Below are 23575 nucleotides of genomic sequence, written 5' to 3'. Positions count from 1 at the left end.
AAAAAATCACTCGGGTGGGACTCGAAGCCACATCTCCCACATCTTAAACTGTAACTTCTGTAACGTTGTCTTCTCTTTACTGGGCCCCATGGGAGACCAGTGGATTCCACTGAATGGGCTAGGCAGTTAAAATAAGCAAAAAACATTTAATAAAATAAAAATAAAAAATATTAAAAAAAATAAATAAATACTGTTCTGTTCAAAGTGCCATATCCTTGAAATAGATTTCAGCGTTGCTGCTAAGTTCAACCAATACCTGTTCGGCACAAACTTGCTGGTGTACGCAATAGTGTCTGATTTATTTGCTTGATGAGCAGGGGTAATAATATCCTTCATATATGACTCTGTGCGCTAATATATCACTCTGTGCACTAGGCCAACATTCTGGAGGTGGAGGTCAGCATCCCGGCCAAGTTCCACCAGTCCCTGATCGGCGCCAAGGGGCGCCTGGTCCGGGCCATCATGGACGAGTGCGGCGGGGTTCACATCCACTTCCCCAGCGAGGGATCCAAGAGCGACAAGGTCACCATCCGCGGACCCAAGGAGGAGGTGGAGAAGGCCAAAGTGAAATTGATGGAGCTGGCCAATGAGAAGGTAGGTGGTCTCTTAGAGCAACAGGTGGCCAGTTCCACGGCGCTGCTAAGCACAAAAATTTGCTTAGCACAAAAAAAGTCTGGCTTATAAAAGCAGGTTATCAGCAACAACTCCACGTGATGTATATTGCTCGTGATTAGTATTCAGCTGTTGTTTGCTTAGCATGAAAATCCCATGGCGTTTTGGCTGGTAACCTGCTTTTATAAGCCAGACTTTTCTGTGCTAAGCACATTTTTGTGCCTAGCAGCTCCGTGAAATTGGGCTGCAGGTGGCCGGTTTATTGAAGTCTAGAGCCCAATTTCACGGGGCTAAGCACACCATTTTTAGCTGCAGGTAGCAGTTCAACAAGTATCATGTCTCTCTGTTAGTTCGTTAGTTAGTTAGTTAGTAACAAACGTTGACATTGTCTATTGCTCCTACATATTTTGACCGTTTTCGTCCAAACTTTGTCAAGAGTATCAGTAGCCCAGCCCCAACATGTCACATGACCAAACTGGGGTCAAAGGTCATCATGGGATCACGGGGGCAAAAACCTGATTTTTGCAACACTTGTCAAAATGACAAGCCTGCTCGGTGTAACAAGATCCATCAGGTCAAAAATCTCAAGGCCAACCCACAGAGTCTGTGGTCACCAACTGCAGCAGGATACAATGCAGGATACAATGGTGGCACTGATCAATGGGACTAGCTCTCATTGTCCCTTTATTGGCCGTTTATACACTGGTGTTGATGGCCCAGTGCCGCAAGATCCCACAACTTTTTATACCAGATTCCCCATGTTGCCTCTGGCAGGATTAGTGCACTTCAGACAGGTATGCAACTTTTCCTCGGAAACGCTGATTTCCTCGTTTTTTTTCTTCTCATACATACCATTACAAATTGAAAGACACTGCACAAAGTCTTGTGTGGTTTGGTGTTTCCTCGCTTTTTTTCTTAATTCCCAGTTGCATGCCTGTTCAGATTCCGCTCACGTTGAGACATTTTATTTTTGGTCCGCGTTGCAGGAGCAGGCCAACCACTCCATCGAGGTGCACGCCAAGCCCGAGTACTACAAGTTCCTGATCGGCCGCAACGGTGCCAACATCCGTCAGGTCCGCGAAGAGACCGGCGCTCGGGTGGTGTTCCCAACGGCCAAGGACGAAGACAAGACACTGATCACCATCATCGGCACCAAGGAGAACACGGAGAAAGCCAAGCAGAAACTGACGGCCCTCATCAAGGAACTGGTAAGTGTGGGTGCTTACTCGATGTGTCAAAATGATTTGTGAAACTGGTAGGGTTTGGAAGTGCAGCAGACCAGGGTTTAAGAGTGCTTATTTAAGACGAGATTTCTCATTAACCCTAACAGAACTCAACCCATCAAACCCCAACAGCATGTTTTATTGGAATCTGTCAGGATGGGTACAGAACCCCTAAACTGACAGTCTTTTACATTGAGTTGGCACACCTCCAGAGACGAAGTCAGAAATATGTGTGTGCATAAGATGGAATTTTGCATCGGGGTGATGTAACTCAAACTAGGTTTTTGCCCTTCACTGACGTATAAACACTGTATACTCAGTGTGTTACCTCCCGTGTGAAAGTTGGAAAAACGTCTTACCACTCGACCACCCGTTAGCTCGATGGTCGAGTGTTAAGACGTCTGCACTAGAAAGCAGGAGGTCGTTGGTTCGAGTCCCACCCGAGTGATTTTTTTTCCAACTTTCACTCGGGAGGTAACACACTGAGTATACAGTGTTTATATGTCGGTTAAGGGCAAAAACCTACTTTGAATGTGTGTGCAGTTTCCAATATGGTGTTGGAACTTGTCAGGATGGGTATGGTTCGTAGTAAATCATGCTACGGAGTTAGGGTTAATTCCATTGTGCAAAAAATTATGACATGAAGCTTAAATCTATCCATGAGAGCAGTGAGAACAGTTTCTTTAAAGCCGAAAGTTTCATCTTCACAATTTGTTTTGCTGTAACAACTTTTTTTTGTATCATCTTTGGTGTTACAGGAGAATGTCTCCGAGACTGAGATGACTGTGGATCCCAAGTACCATCGCCACTTTGTGGCCCGTCGCGGCCAAGTACTGCGCGAGATCGGCGACGAATACGGCGGCGTGACGGTCAGCTTCCCCCGCAACGGCTCCAAGAGTGACCGGGTGGTGGTCAAGGGGCCCAAGAACTGTGTGGACGGGGCCGTGGCCCGCATCAATGAGATCGTTGCTGACTTGGTAAGAGCTGGATTTGTTGGAAAATTGACAAAATTGGGAGACCACTATTTTCAGACTTTGATAGCTCAGTTGGTAGCGCACTCCGGTATATTGTTGCTGAGGTTGCAGCTTCAATTCCTACTTTAGTCAATTCCTGTGTTCTACCTTACACATTGTAAAAAAAGGTTCAAAACATAATCATATTATTGGTGGTTGATAGAATTCGGGCGATTCACAATGCAGTGCGCCACCAAGAGTTTGCCATGGAGAGTCCATTTTTCAAGTTTACGGTCGACAAAACATGGCCCATTTGAACGAGTGTCGAGAAAAAACTTGAGCTAATTTGTAATTGGTGCATAGTGTTCTGCCGCCTTACTAAAAAACACCATATTGGTAAAAAGACACAAACGGCAAACATAATACTCGAATCAAAGGGCAAACATAATACTCGAATCATACGCTTACGAAACTACTGGCCGGAAAAAACTAACAATTTCAAATGTCCCGCGCTGCGAATTTGTCGACCATCTCCCACAATGCACTGGGAAAAATGAACTCTCAGTGGCAAACTCTGGGTGTCGCACTGCATTGTGAATCGCCCGAATTGATTTGGCTTAATTCAATCACAGACAGTCAACAAATTCTGAGCATTATCTTCCTAAATCATGCAAAGGCCTCCTGGAGTACTTTGGAGGATTCAGCAGCTTGAGGGTTTAGGTAAATGTCTCAGATGTTGATGATAGTTTGCATCTTGTGCTTTGATCTTTGTCAGGAATCTCAAGTTACTGTGGAGTGCCACATTCCCCAGAAGCATCACCGCACCATCATGGGGGCCAAGGGCTTCCGCGTGCAGGCCGTCACCAGCCAGTATGAAGTCGGAATCAAGTTCCCCGATCGCAACCCAGCCGCTGAGCATGCTGAAGATAAGGGTAATTAATACTACAGTGAAATCTCGATAAGTCAAACTCTGATAACTGTGACCTGTTGAAATTGAGATAGGGCCAAAAAAAGCTGTGGGGGTGATTGTTTTCGATTTTCTAATTTTTGCATATTTGTAATCCTGAACATATACTATAAAAGTTTGAAACCCTAATTTGAACTCTAAATATAATATTTTTGATGATTTGTTGAGGTATATCAGTTAAAGAAATCACTGTTTTGTGACGTTCGTGGCCATTTTTTCCATTTCTACTTTTCGACACAATGAACTTCGAAATAGCATAACTCTGCCCAGGAATGACCGGTTTCAAAAATTAAACCACCTATTAAAAGGAAAATGTACCTATTTTAACAGTATGCAAAAATCTCATTTTGGACCTTTTGCCCAGGAAAGTCTGATCTTGACAGAACAGGTCACAACTGTTAAGTCAAACAAAGAACCCATTCCCTTCAGTAGTATAACAATGATAAACAACCCTGCTTAACTCAAAACTCTGCTTAACTCAAAACTCTGTTTCAGTTAAAGTTCGAACCTGTTCCCTTGAGGTTTGACTTATCGAGAGATTTCACTGTACTACTAATAGTGTGGTGCTTATCTAGTACTTTATACCTAAGTCTCAAAGTGCTTCACGGTTATTGCCCCTTTTCATCGAGCCGTGAGACCAGTTTTCTTCAGCTGCTCGAAATCAGCACAGTCTGGTCTCCAGCCTCACAGCTACCTGTTTGTACTCTCACGTGGAGAGAAGCACTTGACTTCAGACAAATTGACGTCACGCTTTGTTTACATGTGCACTTTCTTACGGGAACTTAGTGGCTGTGTCCCCACCCGGAAAGCATTTATGTAAATAAAACATGAAGGCATTATGATTCATACATATTGCAGTAAAATGTCTTGCCTAAGAACACAAACACCATCTTCCCTGTCAGGGTTTGAACCCATGTACCATCGGTCAAGAGTTTTAACCACTTACAAATACACAAAGTATCTATTCAGCTGATTTATTTCTATACTACCACCATCTTCCCTGTCAGGGTTTGAACCCATGTACCATCAGTCAAGAGTTTTAACCACTTACAAATACACAAAGTATCTATTCAGCCGATTTCTTTCTATTCTTTTGGTACACTAGATTGCAGTAAAGTGTCTTGCCCAAGAACACAAACACCATCTTCCCTGTCAGGGTTCCAACCCATGTACCATCGGTCAAGAGTTTTAGCCACTTACAAATACACAAAGTATCTATTCAGCCGATTTCTTTCTATACTTTTGGTACACTAGATTGCAGTAAAATGTCTTGCCCAAGAACACAAACACCATCTTCCCTGTCAGGGTTTGAACCCGTGTACCATCACCCTAGAGCTGTAAACACTTACAAATACAGAAGTATGTATTCAGCGTATTTCTCAATAGTAAACTCTGTTTTTGTACACTAGACGGGGATGTTGTTCTGAACGGCGACAACAACAGCGACGTCAGCGAAGACGATAAGCCCAAGAAATGCGACATCATCATCATCACCGGCAAGCAAGAGAACTGCCAGCGGGCTAAGGAAGCACTGGAGGTAAGTTATTCAAAACCTGGCTCGTCAGCCCTAAAAGAAATTCCACCAGATCTTACAAAATCCACCTGGAGATTCTAATGGACTTTGCAGAGTTGAGGTAAAACAGGAAAATTAAGAAAAACCTGAGGTACCTCCTGTTGAATCTCGCATGCTCCCCTAAGGGTTTAATATACTTGCAATGATGTGAGAAGTCTCAGTGAAACAGGAAAACAATGACCATGAAATGAAATTCTGTATTGTTGACAATCTTTGTATGCATTTAGGAACCATACTTTCGCCGTAATGAAAAGATCTTGTCGAAGGAGACGTGATGAGAACATTTCCTTGTCATAATAATAATGTGGTGCTTATAAAGCATTTTATACCAAAGTGTCAAAGTGCTTCACAATTATAACCCTTTCTAATCAGAGCATGAAACGACTTTGCTGTAACAGCTCGAGATCAGCGCAATCTGGTCTCTGCCCTCACAGGTAATATTTTATGCCCCTGGGTGGAGAGAGGCAATTGTAGTAAAGTGTCTTGCCTAAGAACACAAGCACCATGTTCCCCTATCAGGGTTAGAACACTGACAGCGCATAAGTCGGGTACCTTAACTATTGGGCCACGGCACTCTTGTCCTGTGTTTAGACTTGTGCCAAAAGGTTTGGTGTGGACAATTAAACAAACCACTTTAACCCTTACCCTGCTGAATAAAACAGAAAGCAACAGAGGTAAAAAAAAGTTTGTTGCATCTTGTTGCATTAAGCAGGGCAACTGCTCATAAGTGCCAAGGCGGCACAAGAGAATCCTCTGTTGCATCTTGTTGCATTTAGCATGGTAACTGCTCATAGTGCCAAGGCGGTACAAGAGAATCCACTGTTGCATTTGGTTGCATTTAGCATGGTAACTGCTCATAGTGCCAAGGCGGTACAAGAGAATCCACTGTTGAATTTGGTTGCATTTAGCAGGGTAACTGCTCATAGTGCCAAGGCGGTACAAGAGAATCCTCTGTTGCATTTGGTTGCATTTAGCAGGGTAACTGCTCATAGTGCCAAGGCGGTACAAGAGAATCCTCTGTTGCATTTGGTTGCATTTAGCGTGGTAACTGCTCATAGTGCCAAGGCGATACAAGAGTATTCCCTGTTGCAGTGTGTTGCATTTAGCAGGGTAACTGCTCATAGTGCCAAGGCGGTACAAGAGAATCCTCTGTTGCATTTGGTTGCATTTAGCAGGGTAACTGCTCATAGTGCCAAGGCGGTACAAGAGAATCCTCTGTTTCATTTGGTTGCATTTAGCAGGGTAACTGCTCATAGTGCCAAGGTTGGTGTGCAGTGGGTTCACTGCACAATGCAACAGAATCCACTGTTGCAGTTTGTTGAATTTAGCAGGGTAACTGCTAGGTGTCAAGGTTCACTGCACAATGCAACAGAATCCACTGTTGCAGTTTGTTGCATTTAGCAGGGTAACTGCTAGGTGCCAAGGTTGGTGTGCAGTGGGTTCACTGCACAATGCAACAGAATCCACTGTTGCAGTTTGTTGCATTTAGCAGGGTAACTGCTAGGTGTCAAGGTTCACTGCACAATGCAACAGAATCCACTGTTGCAGTTTGTTGCATTTAGCAGGGTAACTGCTTGGTGCCAAGGCTGGTGTGCAGTGGGTTCACTGCACAATGCAACAGAATCCACTGTTGCAGTCTGTTGCATTTAGCAGGGTTCTCATTTGAGTTGAGTTAGATATTGTTGCATTTAGCAGGGTGCCTGAAGTATACCCGATGGGGGTTAGGGTTATTTTGTTCAATGCCAGAAGTGTGAATTAAAGGGAATGTACATCATTGGCTTTTGCTGTAATTTTCAGAAATGATCTATTTGAGGGGTTAGTATAATAGATCAAATATTGTTTAACTGACATGTTTGAAGTTTTGTGTTCGAAAATGCTTTAAAAACCAAGAAAAACAAAAATGTTTAAGAAGTCTGGTTCCCTGACTCCACTAAAGATAAAATGGATCAATTTATAGATGTCGGAAAATTGTAAGGTAAGGGAACCAGTCCAGCTGGCCTGCACCCGTTCAAGAACGTGTAACCAATAGCAAACAAAATTTGGACTGAAAAAAATTGTAAATTTCGAGCTGTAGTTGAAAAATAGTTAGGTTTTTCCAACGGTGGTCGGCCGACCATCGTTGGAAATGTATACAAAAATAGCATTTTCTTGAAAATGACTTGGCACCAGGTGCCATAATTTTACAGGATGCTTTAGACTGTCATTTACCAACATCCTAGTAAGGTTTTTCGTAAAAACTTGGTAGTTTTATTTTTCGATGTTTGCAAATGTTGTATATTCCCTTTAATGTTTACCTTTGTCTTCTCTCCTGCTAGAAACTTGTGCCCGTCACTGAGGAGGTTGAGGTGCCATTTGACTATCACCGCTTTGTCATCGGTCAGAAAGGAGCTGGCATCCGGGGCATGATGGAGGAATTTGATGTAAGACATATTCCGGAGATTTGTTTGTTGCTCTGCAAACACTCTTCAGTTAGTCTACTCTCTTTCTTTAAAAAAAAAAAATTCTGGACGTAGCATTTTCGGCATACCCTTCGGTCCAAATTCTCTGATTCCTACCCTATCAAAAGCCTAAGCACACAGACTTCAACACTCCTTTGCAGCTTAGGTTTTTTTTATTGAACGGTGTTTGTACTCCATCCTGTAGGTGAACATTTCCATCCCGCCAGCCATGCAGAAGTCCAACCAGGTCAAAGTCAGCGGCCCAGCAGATAACGTGGAGAACGCTGTCAAAGCGCTGAAGGCAAGGGTGGAAGAACTGCGTCTCACTGATGAAGACAGGGTAAAGCTTATTCCGTGACACTTGACTCTTGACCCTTGACCCATTGCCTTCAACTTTGACCCTTGACTACACCCTTCCCAGTCATGAAATAAGCAGGAGGAACCACTTTCTGTGGATAAGGTTCTTGATATCCTTCATTGAAACAGGGATGAATTTTGTCAGGATCTTTCTTGATTTCTGGATTTTTACAGAATCCCCATTTGAAATCAGGGGTGTGAAATCTCAGCTTTAAAGCTGATTTCAGCTTTTTTTGTTTTGGATTTCAGCTTTTTTCCTTCACTTGCTGTGTACAAAAGTATAGGAGATTTCCAAAGTTCAGCTGTTTTTACACCTTTTTCAGCTGTTTTCAGCTATTTTTATCAGCGGTCACTCACACCCCTGTGAAATCTGGAATTCTTGAGATATAACCGTATGGGTGCTTTAAAGGGAAAATACAACATTTGCAAACATCAAAAAATAAAACTACCAAATCATTTTGAAATACCTTGCTGGACTGTTAGTGAATGACAGTGTTAAGCATCCTGTAAAATCATGGCACCTGGTATACTGTCATTTTCAAGAAAAGTGATATTTTTGTATCAATTTCCAACGCTGGTCGGCCGACCAGCGTTGGAAAAAACTGTTTTTTTTTCAAATACTGGCCCCAATTGACCATCGCACTTGTTTGCAATCGATTACACACCTATGAACGGGTACAAGCCAGCTAGACTGGTTCCCTGACCTTACAATTCCACAATGTATGTAAACTGCTCTGTTTCTTCTTATATGGAGTCAGGGAACCAGACTACAGAAAAATGATTGTTTTTCTTGGTTTTTATAGCATTTTCGAACCCAAAACCTCAAAAAAGTCAGTGTAACTATATTTGCTATATATTTCCAACCCCCCAATTCCATCCATTTCTGAAAATTATAGCAAAAGCAAATGATGTATATTCCCTTTAACCAATAAAGCTTATTTTAGAACAAAAGAACTTGGTATTGTAGGGATTCCTTTGGGCAAATTTATTCAAACATATGCCCTCGGCAGCCCCCAAACCTTCTGCTAATTATTTTCTCCCAATCTCATCTGACCGTGTTGATTTGACCCCCTGACAGCGCCTGCAAAACTTTGCCGTGGAGATCGAGGTGGACGCCAAGTACTACCCCAAGATCATCGGCCGGAAGGGCTTGATCATCTCCAAGATCAAGGACGACCACAAGGTCAAGAACATTCAGTTTGCCGATAAGAACGCCGCCAATCCCAACATCATCACCGTGGTCGGCTATGAGAAGAATGCGATGGCCGCCAGGGATGCCATTCTGGATATCGTTCACAACTTGGTGAGTGAGACGAGAATCCCAATGTTGTCCATTTGCATGTTTGATACCATACCACTCCTTTTTAAATAGATAATTATGGCTCCGCAGGTACCAAACTATTACGGTAATGTGAACCAGGTTCCAAAAATTACCTTTGTTGCCAGCAAACCTTTTTTTGGAATATTCACATGATTTCTGTACAGGATAATAATAATAAAAAAAGACATTTATATAGGGCCAAATCCATTTAAATAAAATGCTCCCAGGCGCTTTACAGATAAGATACAATAACTAAAAGAATAATTACAGATACTATTTAAGATAAAATTAAAGAAAATATACATGGGAATCAGAGGAATAAACCAAACAAAATATTGTAAGCAAGTTACTAAAAGCAGAAAAATTTGAGGTACAAAAAACAGCTAAAATGCAATAAAAAACAGCACAACAAGAGATATAAATAACAAGAGATATGCAGTGGCTTTGTGGTCTGGAGCATTGAACTTGAGATATGTAGGTAATTCTGCAGGTTGTGGGTTCGAGTCCAGCCTGGGGCTATGCTGCTTGTGTCCTCGGTCAAGGCACTTTGTCACTCATTGCTTCTCCCCACCCAGGAGTAAATGGGTACCTGTGAGGGCAGAGATGGTTGCTGTGATTCACTTAAGCTTATTTTTGCCATAATGGCAGCGTTGAACTGTATGCTCCCCAGGGAGCTGAGAAGGCCTTTTTGACATGTTATTGGCCCGATAAATCCTAGTACAAAAAGGTGCTCCTATTACAATATGTAACACAGCTTTCCCTCCTCAGCCACTCTCCATAGCCACATCTCTTCTTTTCATACAATTCATCGTCTCTTTTATTTAACTTATCCTCATCGCAACTATTCAATTTGTCTCGGTTTTTAGTGTCCTGTTTCATGTTTTGTTTTATTTTGTCTTGTCTTTCGTTTCCCTTTGACTGTTTGTTTTCGTGTTTATTCCTATTGTCTGTGCATACTGTCCTGTATTGTCCGTTTATGTGTTAGGCTGTTCTCTACAAGCTTCGGTTTATATGAACAGTCCCATACTCTTCACCCTCATTTAATATATTTAGTCGTTGTACTACATTGTTGCATTATTATTTATTTAATTTATACAATTAAACCTTCTTTTTATTTGAAAACTTAGTTTGACTTATTTGTGGAAAGTATGGAAATAAATGTTGCCTTTGAATTTGAATTTGATTCTGAATTTGAATGAGTAGCAAATGCTGTTGGATATGTGCACTTATCATAAAAAAAAAAACCCGCTTATCATTATCAGGAGGACCAGACCACAGTGGAGCTGGAGTTGGATCGCCGCATCCACAGCCGCCTGATCGGCACCAAGGGCCGCTCCATCAGCAAGGTCATGGACTCCTACAAGGTGGACATCCGCTTCCCCCGCAGCACCGACGCCAACCTGGACCTGGTCACCATCACCGGCCTGGAGGAGAACATCGAAGAGTGCAAGGAGTACCTGCTCAATCTGCAGGAGGAATATGTAAGTGGCTGCCGTGATGACACCGCATCAGTTGCTGTTCTACGGGGGGCTAGGGGGGCTTTAGCCCCCCAAAATGTTGTCTAGCCCCCCCCCCCCCCCCCCCAAAAAAAAGGCCATAAAAAAATTCCATTAAAAAAAAATTACACTAGCAAAATGTAAGAATGTGACATACATGAGAACGGTCTCCCCCTAAATAAATAGTCGTGAGAATGGTGCATTTGTACACTTTTAGTTTAATAATATAGTGTGCCTGATTGTAGGATTTTATCAGCGCTCCCCATTGAAAATATCGTCGCGTCAGTGCAACAAGGTCGTATCTCCTAAAATGGCATGAACGACGCAAAACGCGAGTTTTACAATGTCAAAAGGTTGCTTAAAATAACCCGGATGTACACGCAAAGTCAATGGACGTCGAGATACGACCTTGTTGCACGGAGCGTATTCGCGCGAGATACGACTTTGTTGCAGAATGGAGTTACGACCTTGTTGCACTGACACGACGATATGGAAATATGGCACGAGCCCCCCATTCATTTGCACACCAGTGTTCATCGGTTGCTATGTGTTACCATTCAGCGCTCCAGACTGAAGAACCATTGAGTTTCAAGAAGATGGGTCTTGGAGGTAGATAACACAATGTAACAAATTCTTGGACGTCCGAGCCTGCCTACAGGATATAGATTGTGCTCAGTGTATGTACTACGTGTATTTGCAGTGTATGTACCCATACATGTATTTTCACGGTGTTAAACCTTGTGTTATCTGCTTTCTCTTCTCTTGTTATTTCACCCTTAGCTGCAAGAGATGGATGAGAGTGTCGAGTTGCAGCAGTACACCAAGCCTCCCAGCCGCCACGGGGAATCCCGTCAGCCCAAGGCGGACAACCCGGGCTTCGTGGTGCGCGACGCCCCATGGAGCAAGCCCCCGGACACCAGCAACACCATGGACTTCCCCAGCATCGGGCCGGGGACCAGCAGCGGACCAAAGCCTGGTGCTGGCTCCGCTGCTTCCTGGGGAGCCTGGAAGCGCTAGTCTGGGTCACCCAGGTACCGCATAACTGGGCCCCATTTTACAGCCGTTCTTACTGGGAGCTACATCAGGCACAGCAGGACATTCCCTAGCTTAGGACTCATCTCAAAGAATATCCCAGGTACATGCAAGTCACGGAAAACTTGATCCCCGCTTGGTGCATTGCTGCAGGTATTGGCTGCGTGGTTCTGAACAACCTCCGAGCATCTTCCAGCAATGAAGTTGCCAGTTGTCGACAATCCTGACAGCTTCATGACGGGAAGAGTCCAGGGAAGTTGTTCAAAATCCTGCAAACTAATTCTCGATGCAGTGGGCCTAATTGCGGATCATCTTTTCTGCGACATATCGGGGTAAGTTTAATGAGCAGAGTCTCCTAAACAGTTCTCATATGCATAGGCTAGCAGGACATTCCAGAGATGCCAACCATTACTCTTTTGGAGCAACTATTAGGATTTTGAGGCATGTTACTACTCTTGAAAATTCCAGCTGTCCTATACGTCAACATTGTGGTTACTCTGACAAGTACTGTGGTTACTCTTAAACTTGACGGTTGTCCTATGCATTTACATTAGCATTACTCTTTGCAGGAAGAATCATTACCATTTTGTAGTCTGTAAAGTTGGCATCTCTGAAATTCTGGCTCATGTTATTACAGGGCCCAATTTCATGTCTCGGCTTACCATTAGCAAAACAAATTCCCTGCTGACTGCAGCAGAAAATTCTGTGCTTACGGTAAGCATATTTCACAGGTTTGCGTGGAATTTTGGCTTCTGCGTATGCGTACGTCCCGTTACCGAGTGTTCTGTGCTTACAGGGTTAGCACACAATGTTTCTGCTAGCGTGGTTAGCGCAAACTGGTGATCATGAGCGCGTCATTCTGTGGTTAGCAGCGCCGTGAAATTGGGCCTAGGTATCCCATAACTATTAAGGATTATGTGCTTACAGCGCTAGCGCTGTTAGCGCTGATCTCTGATTTTGCAGATCCATAAAGTTGGACCCGGATGGGTGAAGTTGCTGGTAGACTTTCATATTTTTTGGAAGGACACTCCATTATATACTGTTCTCTATAAACCCCAACGTAACGGGCACCCATCTTGGGTAGTATAGTATGCTGCAGCTAATTTTCATTCTCTGTAAGTTGTATTTTCCTTTTGTCAGATTTGGATTCTAGAATTCGGTAGTTTTATTTTTTGGAAGTTAATTTTCTCCCAATAACTCCTGTAATATCGCTTTGGGGATAATCTACGGTGCCTTTTGTTTTATTAAGTTTAGGCCATCAACTAGACATAATAATACACTAATTTGGGTGAAGTTCGAGACTTTGTTTTTAAAGATTGTCATATTAACTGATTGAAGTATCACACACACTTTGCATTTGATAATTGCCAAGAGTGAAGGATCCCCCAATACAATATCGTGTAGCATATCTTAGACTACTTCAAATTAAAATCGCCCATCACAAAGAAGTGATTTCAAATCAAGCTTTTAGGTAGAAGTCACATGGATTCCACGATTTGATTGCGTACTTAGCAGCTAGTCAGGACTCCGAGTATAAAAGGCTTAAATCAAGCGTTCCGTCCTTCTATCTACACACAGAAAACCGAGACTTGCAGACCTACGAAAGCATAACATGTAGATTTTAAGAGACCCTCTCCTATGGTGCAAGATCTTTGAAAAATAACTGCAGCTTTTTAATACCAGAATTCAAAACTCTATGCACTAAATTAAATGTTTACAGGCAGGTATGTAGCCTTAGCAATGAGAAGGTGCATTGTTGGTTACGTGGTGTAGATCTGCAGAATAAATCTCAAAGGAGGTCACAAAATAGCACGAGCTATCGACGGAGAAAAAAATAAGAATAGAAAACTAATTGCAATATTTTGGTTAATCTTATACATTTCTTTCTTCGGAGAAACATTCCATGTATTTGGATATTTTTTTTTTTTTTAACATGGAAACGGTGTGAGCGATATTTGTTTCTTTTCTTTTTTTCCTTTTTGTTTATATGTTGTAATAGAAATACTTGTTCCAAAGAGTTTGAAAGTTCCAAAATCATTGAAGCTTACTACTTTCAAACTGACCAATGTTTGCCAGATAATTTCTAAGTACAACTCTTGACAGTTAAAAAAATACAATTTGTGTTTTTGGTGTTGGTTTTTTCTTCTTTTTTTTTAATGGTTAAAAGTGAAATTGATTTCCAAGCATTGATTTGTGGTTGAAGATGAAATGGAACAATGTAAAATTGTATCGAGAATTCGATTTCTTGATTTTTCTTCTTTTTTTTTTTCAATTCGATGAGCAGTGGATTTTCAACATTCCTGTTGTGCTTAATCTGTGATTATTGCTCTTTTTTCCAGAAGCTTTTAGCTGTAAGCAGGTCCAAACCGACAAACACTTAGATCTAGTGAACCAGTGTGTGTGCTCCGTATATTATTATTATGCCAGTGGCTAATTAAAAAAAAACAAATTAAATTAAAACTAATAAACTTTTATGTTTTAGTTTTTCATTTCCTTTATTTTCTGTAACTTGACTAAAAAAAAAAAAAAAATTCACGTCGATATTTCTGTAGTGTAATAGAAACCCTCAATATTTAAAGTTGAGATCAATTTTTCATTTCACTATGATAATTTTTTTGTTTTCATTTGTGTTATTTTATTTTGCATGGCATGTAGCGCTTTTGTGTTATGTTAGGCTTTTTGCCTCGTTTCAAATTTAAGTTTTGGGAAAAAGTTGTTAGTATTCAGAGGGACCTTTCGTTTTGGAATTCTTCATTTTATTTGGATCAGTAATAATATATCAACATATTGAACGTATATTATATTGTACATGTTTATTTTTATTAAAATTACCGAAAAGCTATTTTCATTGAATTTCTCGTTATGTTTATCGTGTAGAGACGTAGGTGATGAAAAAAAAAAATTGACAAGATTAACAGTCGTGTGAGTATAAAGTCGACTGTCGGTGTGAATTTGGCCCAATGCAATGCTCTTGTGAAGTAAAAATCACACGCAACAGAAAGCTTTATTACTAATGCAGTATTTGTTTAAAATTTTTGAGATTTATTCAGGTATTTTTATTTTTGTTTTTGGTTATAGGAATTTGGATCATTGTATACAGTGTATGCCTCAGTGATGCGTAAATAATGGGTAAACGTTCTTCTAACTTCTATGGTTTTATTCCTGGGATTACTTTTTTTATCCCGAATAATTTCAGTATAAACACTGCCCATTAAACAATACTTGATGAATTAGAGTGACTACGCAGTGATTTGACTCAAACTTCAAAATGAGCACAATTTTATTAATCTGCTCGGAAAAAAAGTTGTTTTCAAGAATGTGAAGAAACTTTGAAGATGTATTGATTTAACATACAATTTTAAGATTTAGATGAGCATGTCGTACAGCCAAGGCGAATTGAATAATGTACTAGGTTTGTATATTCCAAAGATTATAATGTGCCAAGTTGCTAATAAAATTTGGGAACTGTTCTGTTCGAAAATAAAAAAATTGCAACTAAAAAAAAGTAATATTCAACTTATATTCTGAATATGCTGGTTTTGGAGTGCGATTTGTTCTGTACCATGTTTGTGTCTTTCACCTTTGCGATATTTCAATGGATGTCTTTAAAATTTGCTTTGTGCCCTCTGAAAACTGGGATTTTCATCTCTGAAGTTTTAGTTAAAAGAGAATACACATCCTTACTTTTGCTGTAATTTTCAGAAATGGATGGATTGGGGGGGGGGGGGGTAAGGTAATACATAGCAGATATTGTTACACTGACTTCTTTGATGTTTTTGATTCGTAGATGCTATAAAAACTAAGACAAACAATCATTTTTCCTGTAGTCTGGTTCCCCGACTCCATTTAAGATGGAACGCAGCAATTTATAGACGTTCGTGAATTGTGAGGTCAGGGAACCAGTCTAGGCGGCTTGTACCCGTTCACAGGTGTGTAATCGATTTCAAACAAATACGGACTAACTAAATTGGTCAATCGGGGCCAGTAGTTGGAAAAAAACCCCAAAAACTTGAGCCAATTTTTTGGGTCAAATTTGACTAAAAATGTAAGGTTAACCCCTTGCACTTTTTTCAACTTCGGCCAAAAAAATGAAATTGCTTCAAATTTGCTGGAAAGATGCCTTAAGGGCACTAGGACACAGTCCAAATCGATTTCTGGACAGATGTCCTATTTAAAAGGAAACTCCGTCGAAAATTTTAGGTTAAATCACTGAAAAATTAATGTGTTTTTTTCCCAATCAATGGATGATTTTTGCCCAAATCTTCAAAATTTGTGAGTGTTATAGAGTATTGATTGATGTTCCTCTTGCATCCTGATGAATTTTTGGGGAAAAACACATTTTTGGCCGAATTTGACTAAAAAATGTAAGGTTAACCTCTTGCATTTTTTTCAAACAAACTATCTAAAAAATTAAGTTATACATTAAATTGAACGATTGCCAGGTGATTTATCATGAAAAATAGACAAACTAGACAGAAGATTTAGACAAAATATTGTTTTTCTCTCCCTCAACAGTGTCTTGTGTAAACGCGGAGAAAAACTGGAAAATTGTCTGTTTGGACTGGGACTGCACTCTCGCCAAGTTTTTCTCCGTAATGCATAACTTAATGTTTGAGATAGTTTGTCGTCCATGACTATCGTTTCCGAGCAAAAAGTGTGGAAAAAGGTCTGTTTGGACTGGGAGCCTGCTCTCGCCCAGTTTTTCTCCGTGACGTGTTGACACAAGTCACTGTTGAGGGAGCGGAAAACAATATTTTGTCTAAATCTTGTGACTAGTTTGTCTACGTTTCATGATAAATCACCTGGCCACAGTTCAACTTAATGCATAACTTAATTTTTGAGATAATTTGTCGACTATGACTATCGTTTCCTAGCAAAAAGTGTGGAAAAAGGTCTGTTTGGAATAGGACTGCACTCTCGCCGAGTAAGGCTAACCACTTGCAATTTTTTTCAATTTTGTCCGAAAAATGAAATTGTTTGAAACTTGCAGGGAAGATGCCTGAGGGTCCCTAGAGCACATTCGATCTAGCATTTCAAACAGATTTGGCGTTTAAAGGAAAAGTAGCGTCGATAATTTCAGTCAAAATTAGTGAAAATTATTAATATTTTTCTCAATAATATCGGTGATTTTTGTCAAAATCTTCAATATCTTAACTGTTTGAAGGTCGGCTGATGTTTCTCTTGCATCCAAAGACATTTCTGAGTTGTTTGGAGAAAAGTCAATTTTTGGCCAAATTTGATCAAAAAGTAAGGCTAACCCCTTGCAATTTTTTTCAATTTTGGCCGAAAAATGAAATTGCTTGAAACTTGCAGGGAAGATGCCTGAGGGTCCCTTGAGCAGATTCGATCTGGACTTTTGAACAGATTTGGCGTTTGAAGGAAAATTAAAGTCTATAATTTCGGTCAAAATTAGTGAAAATTATGAATATTTTTCTCAATAAGTCGGTGATTTTTGCCCAAATCTTCAATATGTTAACTGTTTGAAGGTCGATTGTTGTTTCTATAACATCCAAAGACATTTCTGAGTTGTTTGGAGAAAAGTCAATTTTTGGCCAAATTTCATCAAAAAGTAAGGCTAACCCCTTGCAATTTTTTTCAATTTTGGCCGAAAAATGAAATTGCTTGAAACTTGCAGGGAAGATGCCTGAGGGTCCCTTGAGCAGATTCGATCTGGACTTTTGAACAGATTTGGCGTTTGAAGGAAAATTAAAGTCTATAATTTCGGTCAAAATTAGTGAAAATTATGAATATTTTTCTCAATAAGTCGGTGATTTTTGCCCAAATCTTCAATATGTTAACTGTTTGAAGGTCGATTGTTGTTTCTATAACATCCAAAGACATTTCTGAGTTGTTTGGAGAAAAGTCAATTTTTGGCCAAATTTCATCAAAAAGTAAGGCTAACCCCTTGCAATTTTTTTCAATTTTGGCCGAAAAATGAAATCGCTTGAAACTTGCAGGGAAGATGCCTGAGGGTCCCTAGAGGACATTCGAACTGGAATTTTGAACAGATCTGGCGGTTTAAGGAAAATTAGAGTCTATAATTTCGGTCAAAATTAGTGAAAATTATGAATATTTTTCTCAATAAGTCGGTGATTTTTGCCCAAATCTTCAATATGTTAACTGTTTGAAGGTCGATTGTTGTTTCTATAACATCCAAAGACATTTCTGAGTTGTTTGGAGAAAAGTCAATTTTTGGCCAAATTTCATCAAAAAGTAAGGCTAACCCCTTGCAATTTTTTTCAATTTTGGCCGAAAAATGAAATCGCTTGAAACTTGCAGGGAAGATGCCTGAGGGTCCCTAGAGCACATTCGAACTGGAATTTTGAACAGATCTGGCGGTTTAAGGAAAATTAGAGTCTATAATTTCGGTCAAAATTAGTGAAAATTATGAATATTTTTCTCAATAAGTCAGTGATTTTTGCCCAAATCTTCAATATGTTAACTGTTTGAAGGTCGAATGTTGTTTCTATTACATCCAAAAACATTCCTGAGTTGTTTGGAGAAAAGTCAATTTTTGGCCAAATTTGATCAAAAAGTAAGGCTAACCCCTTGCAATTTTTTTCAATTTTGGCCGAAAAATGAAATTGCTTGAAACTTGCAGGGAAGATGCCTGAGGGTCCCTTGAGCAGATTCGATCTGGACTTTTGAACAGATTTGGCGTTTGAAGGAAAATTAAAGTCTATAATTTCGGTCAAAATTAGTGAAAATTATGAATATTTTTCTCAATAAGTCGGTGATTTTTTGCCCAAATCTTCAATATGTTAACTGTTTGAAGGTCGAATGTTGTTTCTATTACATCCAAAAACATTCCTGAGTTGTTTGGAGAAAAGTCAATTTTTGGCCAAATTTGATCAAAAAGTAAGGCTAACCCCTTGCAATTTTTTTCAATTTTGGCCGAAAAATGAAATTGCTTGAAACTTGCAGGGAAGATGCCTGAGGGTCCCTTGAGCAGATTCGATCTGGACTTTTGAACAGATTTGGCGTTTGAAGGAAAATTAAAGTCTATAATTTCAGTCAAAATTAGTGAAAATTATGAATATTTTTCTCAATAAGTCGGTGATTTTTGCCCAAATCTTCAATATGTTAACTGTTTGAAGGTCGGCTGATGTTTCTCTTGCATCCAAAGACATTTCTGAGTTGTTTGGAGAAAAGTCAATTTTTGGCCAAATTTCATCAAAAAGTAAGGCTAACCCCTTGCAATTTTTTTCAATTTTGGCCGAAAAATGAAATTGCTTGAAACTTGCAGGGAAGATGCCTGAGGGTCCCTTGAGCAGATTCGATCTGGACTTTTGAACAGATTTGGCGTTTGAAGGAAAATTAAAGTCTATAATTTCGGTCAAAATTAGTGAAAATTATGAATATTTTTCTCAATAAGTCGGTGATTTTTGCCCAAATCTTCAATATGTTAACTGTTTGAAGGTCGATTGTTGTTTCTATAACATCCAAAGACATTTCTGAGTTGTTTGGAGAAAAGTAAATTTTTGGCCAAATTTCATCAAAAAGTAAGGCTAACCCCTTGCAATTTTTTTCAATTTTGGCCGAAAAATGAAATCGCTTGAAACTTGCAGGGAAGATGCCTGAGGGTCCCTAGAGCACATTCGAACTGGAATTTTGAACAGATTTGGCGTTTGAAGGAAAATTAAAGTCTATAATTTCGGTCAAAATTAGTGAAAATTATGAATATTTTTCTCAATAAGTCGGTGATTTTTTGCCCAAATCTTCAATATGTTAACTGTTTGAAGGTCGAATGTTGTTTCTATTACATCCAAAAACATTCCTGAGTTGTTTGGAGAAAAGTCAATTTTTGGCCAAATTTGATCAAAAAGTAAGGCTAACCCCTTGCAATTTTTTTCAATTTTGGCCGAAAAATGAAATTGCTTGAAACTTGCAGGGAAGATGCCTGAGGGTCCCTTGAGCAGATTCGATCTGGACTTTTGAACAGATTTGGCGTTTGAAGGAAAATTAAAGTCTATAATTTCAGTCAAAATTAGTGAAAATTATGAATATTTTTCTCAATAAGTCGGTGATTTTTGCCCAAATCTTCAATATGTTAACTGTTTGAAGGTCGGCTGATGTTTCTCTTGCATCCAAAGACATTTCTGAGTTGTTTGGAGAAAAGTCAATTTTTGGCCAAATTTCATCAAAAAGTAAGGCTAACCCCTTGCAATTTTTTTCAATTTTGGCCGAAAAATGAAATTGCTTGAAACTTGCAGGGAAGATGCCTGAGGGTCCCTTGAGCAGATTCGATCTGGACTTTTGAACAGATTTGGCGTTTGAAGGAAAATTAAAGTCTATAATTTCGGTCAAAATTAGTGAAAATTATGAATATTTTTCTCAATAAGTCGGTGATTTTTGCCCAAATCTTCAATATGTTAACTGTTTGAAGGTCGATTGTTGTTTCTATAACATCCAAAGACATTTCTGAGTTGTTTGGAGAAAAGTAAATTTTTGGCCAAATTTCATCAAAAAGTAAGGCTAACCCCTTGCAATTTTTTTCAATTTTGGCCGAAAAATGAAATCGCTTGAAACTTGCAGGGAAGATGCCTGAGGGTCCCTAGAGCACATTCGAACTGGAATTTTGAACAGATCTGGCGGTTTAAGGAAAATTAGAGTCTATAATTTCGGTCAAAATTAGTGAAAATTATGAATATTTTTCTCAATAAGTCGGTGATTTTTGCCCAAATCTTCAATATGTTAACTGTTTGAAGGTCGATTGTTGTTTCTATAACATCCAAAGACATTTCTGAGTTGTTTGGAGAAAAGTCAATTTTTGGCCAAATTTCATCAAAAAGTAAGGCTAACCCCTTGCAATTTTTTTCAATTTTGGCCGAAAAATGAAATCGCTTGAAACTTGCAGGGAAGATGCCTGAGGGTCCCTAGAGCACATTCGAACTGGAATTTTGAACAGATCTGGCGGTTTAAGGAAAATTAGAGTCTATAATTTCGGTCAAAATTAGTGAAAATTATGAATATTTTTCTCAATAAGTCAGTGATTTTTGCCCAAATCTTCAATATGTTAACTGTTTGAAGGTCGAATGTTGTTTCTATTACATCCAAAAACATTCCTGAGTTGTTTGGAGAAAAGTCAATTTTTGGCCAAATTTGATCAAAAAGTAAGGCTAACCCCTTGCAATTTTTTTCAATTTTGGCCGAAAAATGAAATTGCTTGAAACTTGCAGGGAAGATGCCTGAGGGTCCCTTGAGCAGATTCGATCTGGACTTTTAAACAGATTTGGCGTTTGAAGGAAAATTAAAGTCTATAATTTCGGTCAAAATTAGTGAAAATTATGAATATTTTTCTCAATAAGTCGGTGATTTTTTGCCCAAATCTTCAATATGTTAACTGTTTGAAGGTCGAATGTTGTTTCTATTACATCCAAAAACATTCCTGAGTTGTTTGGAGAAAAGTCAATTTTTGGCCAAATTTGATCAAAAAGTAAGGCTAACCCCTTGCAATTTTTTTCAATTTTGGCCGAAAAATGAAATTGCTTTAAACTTGCAGGGAAGATGCCTGAGGGTCCCTTGAGCAGATTCGATCTGGACTTTTGAACAGATTTGGCGTTTGAAGGAAAATTAAAGTCTATAATTTCAGTCAAAATTAGTGAAAATTATGAATATTTTTCTCAATAAGTCGGTGATTTTTGCCCAAATCTTCAATATGTTAACTGTTTGAAGGTCGATTGTTGTTTCTCTTGCATCCAAAGACATTTCTGAGTTGTTTGGAGAAAAGTCAATTTTTGGCCAAATTTCATCAAAAAGTAAGGCTAACCCCTTGCATTTTTTTTCAATTTTGGCCGAAAAATGAAATCGCTTGAAACTTGCAGGGAAGATGCCTGAGGGTCCCTAGAGGACATTCGAACTGGAATTTTGAACAGATCTGGCGGTTTAAGGAAAATTAGAGTCTATAATTTCGGTCAAAATTAGTGAAAATTATGAATATTTTTCTCAATAAGTCGGTGATTTTTGCCCAAATCTTCAATATGTTAACTGTTTGAAGGTCGATTGTTGTTTCTATAACATCAAAAGACATTTCTGAGTTGTTTGGAGAAAAGTCAATTTTTGGCCAAATTTCATCAAAAAGTAAGGCTAACCCCTTGCAATTTTTTTCAATTTTGGCCGAAAAATGAAATCGCTTGAAACTTGCAGGGAAGATGCCTGAGGGTCCCTAGAGCACATTCGAACTGGAATTTTGAACAGATCTGGCGGTTTAAGGAAAATTAGAGTCTATAATTTCGGTCAAAATTAGTGAAAATTATGAATATTTTTCTCAATAAGTCGGTGATTTTTCCCCAAATCTTCAATATGTTAACTGTTTGAAGGTCGATTGTTGTTTCTATTACATCCAAAGACATTTCTGAGTTGTTTGGAGAAAAGTCAATTTTTGGCCAAATTTGATCAAAAAGTAAGGCTAACCCCTTGCAATTTTTTTCAATTTTGGCCGAAAAATGAAACGCTGGAAACTTGCAGGGAAGATGCCTGAGGGTCCCTAGAGCACATTCGAACTGGAATTTTGAACAGATCTGGCGGTTTAAGGAAAATTAGAGTCTATAATTTCGGTCAAAATTAGTGAAAATTATGAATATTTTTCTCAATAAGTCGGTGATTTTTGCCCAAATCTTCAATATGTTAACTGTTTGAAGGTCGATTGTTGTTTCTATAACATCCAAAGACATTTCTGAGTTGTTTGGAGAAAAGTCAATTTTTGGCCAAATTTCATCAAAAAGTAAGGCTAACCCCTTGCAATTTTTTCAATTTTGGCCGAAAAATGAAATCGCTTGAAACTTGCAGGAAGATGCCTGAGGGTCCCTAGAGCACGTTCGATGTGGAACTTTGAACAGATTTGGCGTTTGAAGGAAAATTAAAGTCTATAATTTCGGTCAAAATTAGTGAAAATTATGAATATTTTTCTCAATAAGTCAGTGATTTTTGCCCAAATCTTCAATATGTTAACTGTTTGAAGGTCGAATGTTGTTTCTATTACATCCAAAAACATTCCTGAGTTGTTTGGAGAAAAGTCAATTTTTGGCCAAATTTGATCAAAAAGTAAGGCTAACCCCTTGCAATTTTTTTCAATTTTGGCCGAAAAATGAAATTGCTTGAAACTTGCAGGGAAGATGCCTGAGGGTCCCTTGAGCAGATTCGAACTGGAATTTTGAACAGATCTGGCGGTTTAAGGAAAATTAGAGTCTATAATTTCGGTCAAAATTAGTGAAAATTATGAATATTTTTCTCAATAAGTCGGTGATTTTTGCCCAAATCTTCAATATGTTAACTGTTTGAAGGTCGGCTGATGTTTCTCTTGCATCCAAAGACATTTCTGAGTTGTTTGGAGAAAAGTCAATTTTTGGCCAAATTTCATCAAAAAGTAAGGCTAACCCTTGCAATTTTTTTCAATTTTGGCCGAAAAATGAAATTGCTTTAAACTTGCAGGGAAGATGCCTGAGGGTCCCTTGAGCAGATTCGATCTGGACTTTTGAACAGATTTGGCGTTTGAAGGAAAATTAAAGTCTATAATTTCGGTCAAAATTAGTGAAAATTATGAATATTTTTCTCAATAAGTCGGTGATTTTTGCCCAAATCTTCAATATGTTAACTGTTTGAAG

The 23575-nt window shown here is 39.2% G+C and overlaps 1 protein-coding gene across 1 annotated transcript in view; it reads left to right on the top strand.

Annotated features, from left to right (window-relative positions):
• LOC119742907 (vigilin-like) overlaps positions 1-13900 on the top strand; it is a 39780-nt gene extending 25880 nt beyond the window's left edge. The window contains exons 14-23 of the mRNA XM_038219163.1: positions 376-594; positions 1599-1820; positions 2594-2812; positions 3564-3720; positions 5165-5292; positions 7644-7748; positions 7972-8106; positions 9202-9426; positions 10707-10925; positions 11721-13900. Of these exons, the coding sequence (XP_038075091.1) occupies positions 376-594; positions 1599-1820; positions 2594-2812; positions 3564-3720; positions 5165-5292; positions 7644-7748; positions 7972-8106; positions 9202-9426; positions 10707-10925; positions 11721-11957 (1866 nt within the window). The 3' untranslated portion in view covers positions 11958-13900. The remainder of the gene's footprint in view (positions 1-375; positions 595-1598; positions 1821-2593; positions 2813-3563; positions 3721-5164; positions 5293-7643; positions 7749-7971; positions 8107-9201; positions 9427-10706; positions 10926-11720) is intronic.
• The last annotated feature ends 9675 nt before the right edge of the window (positions 13901-23575 follow it).

Source organism: Patiria miniata, unplaced genomic scaffold (genome assembly GCF_015706575.1).
Source record: "Patiria miniata isolate m_02_andy unplaced genomic scaffold, ASM1570657v1 HiC_scaffold_6, whole genome shotgun sequence".
In the NCBI taxonomy this organism is placed as follows: Eukaryota; Metazoa; Echinodermata; class Asteroidea; order Valvatida; family Asterinidae; genus Patiria; species Patiria miniata.
The sequence above is the reverse complement of the archived record's forward strand: the minus strand, read 5'-3'. Positions and strand labels throughout refer to the sequence as shown.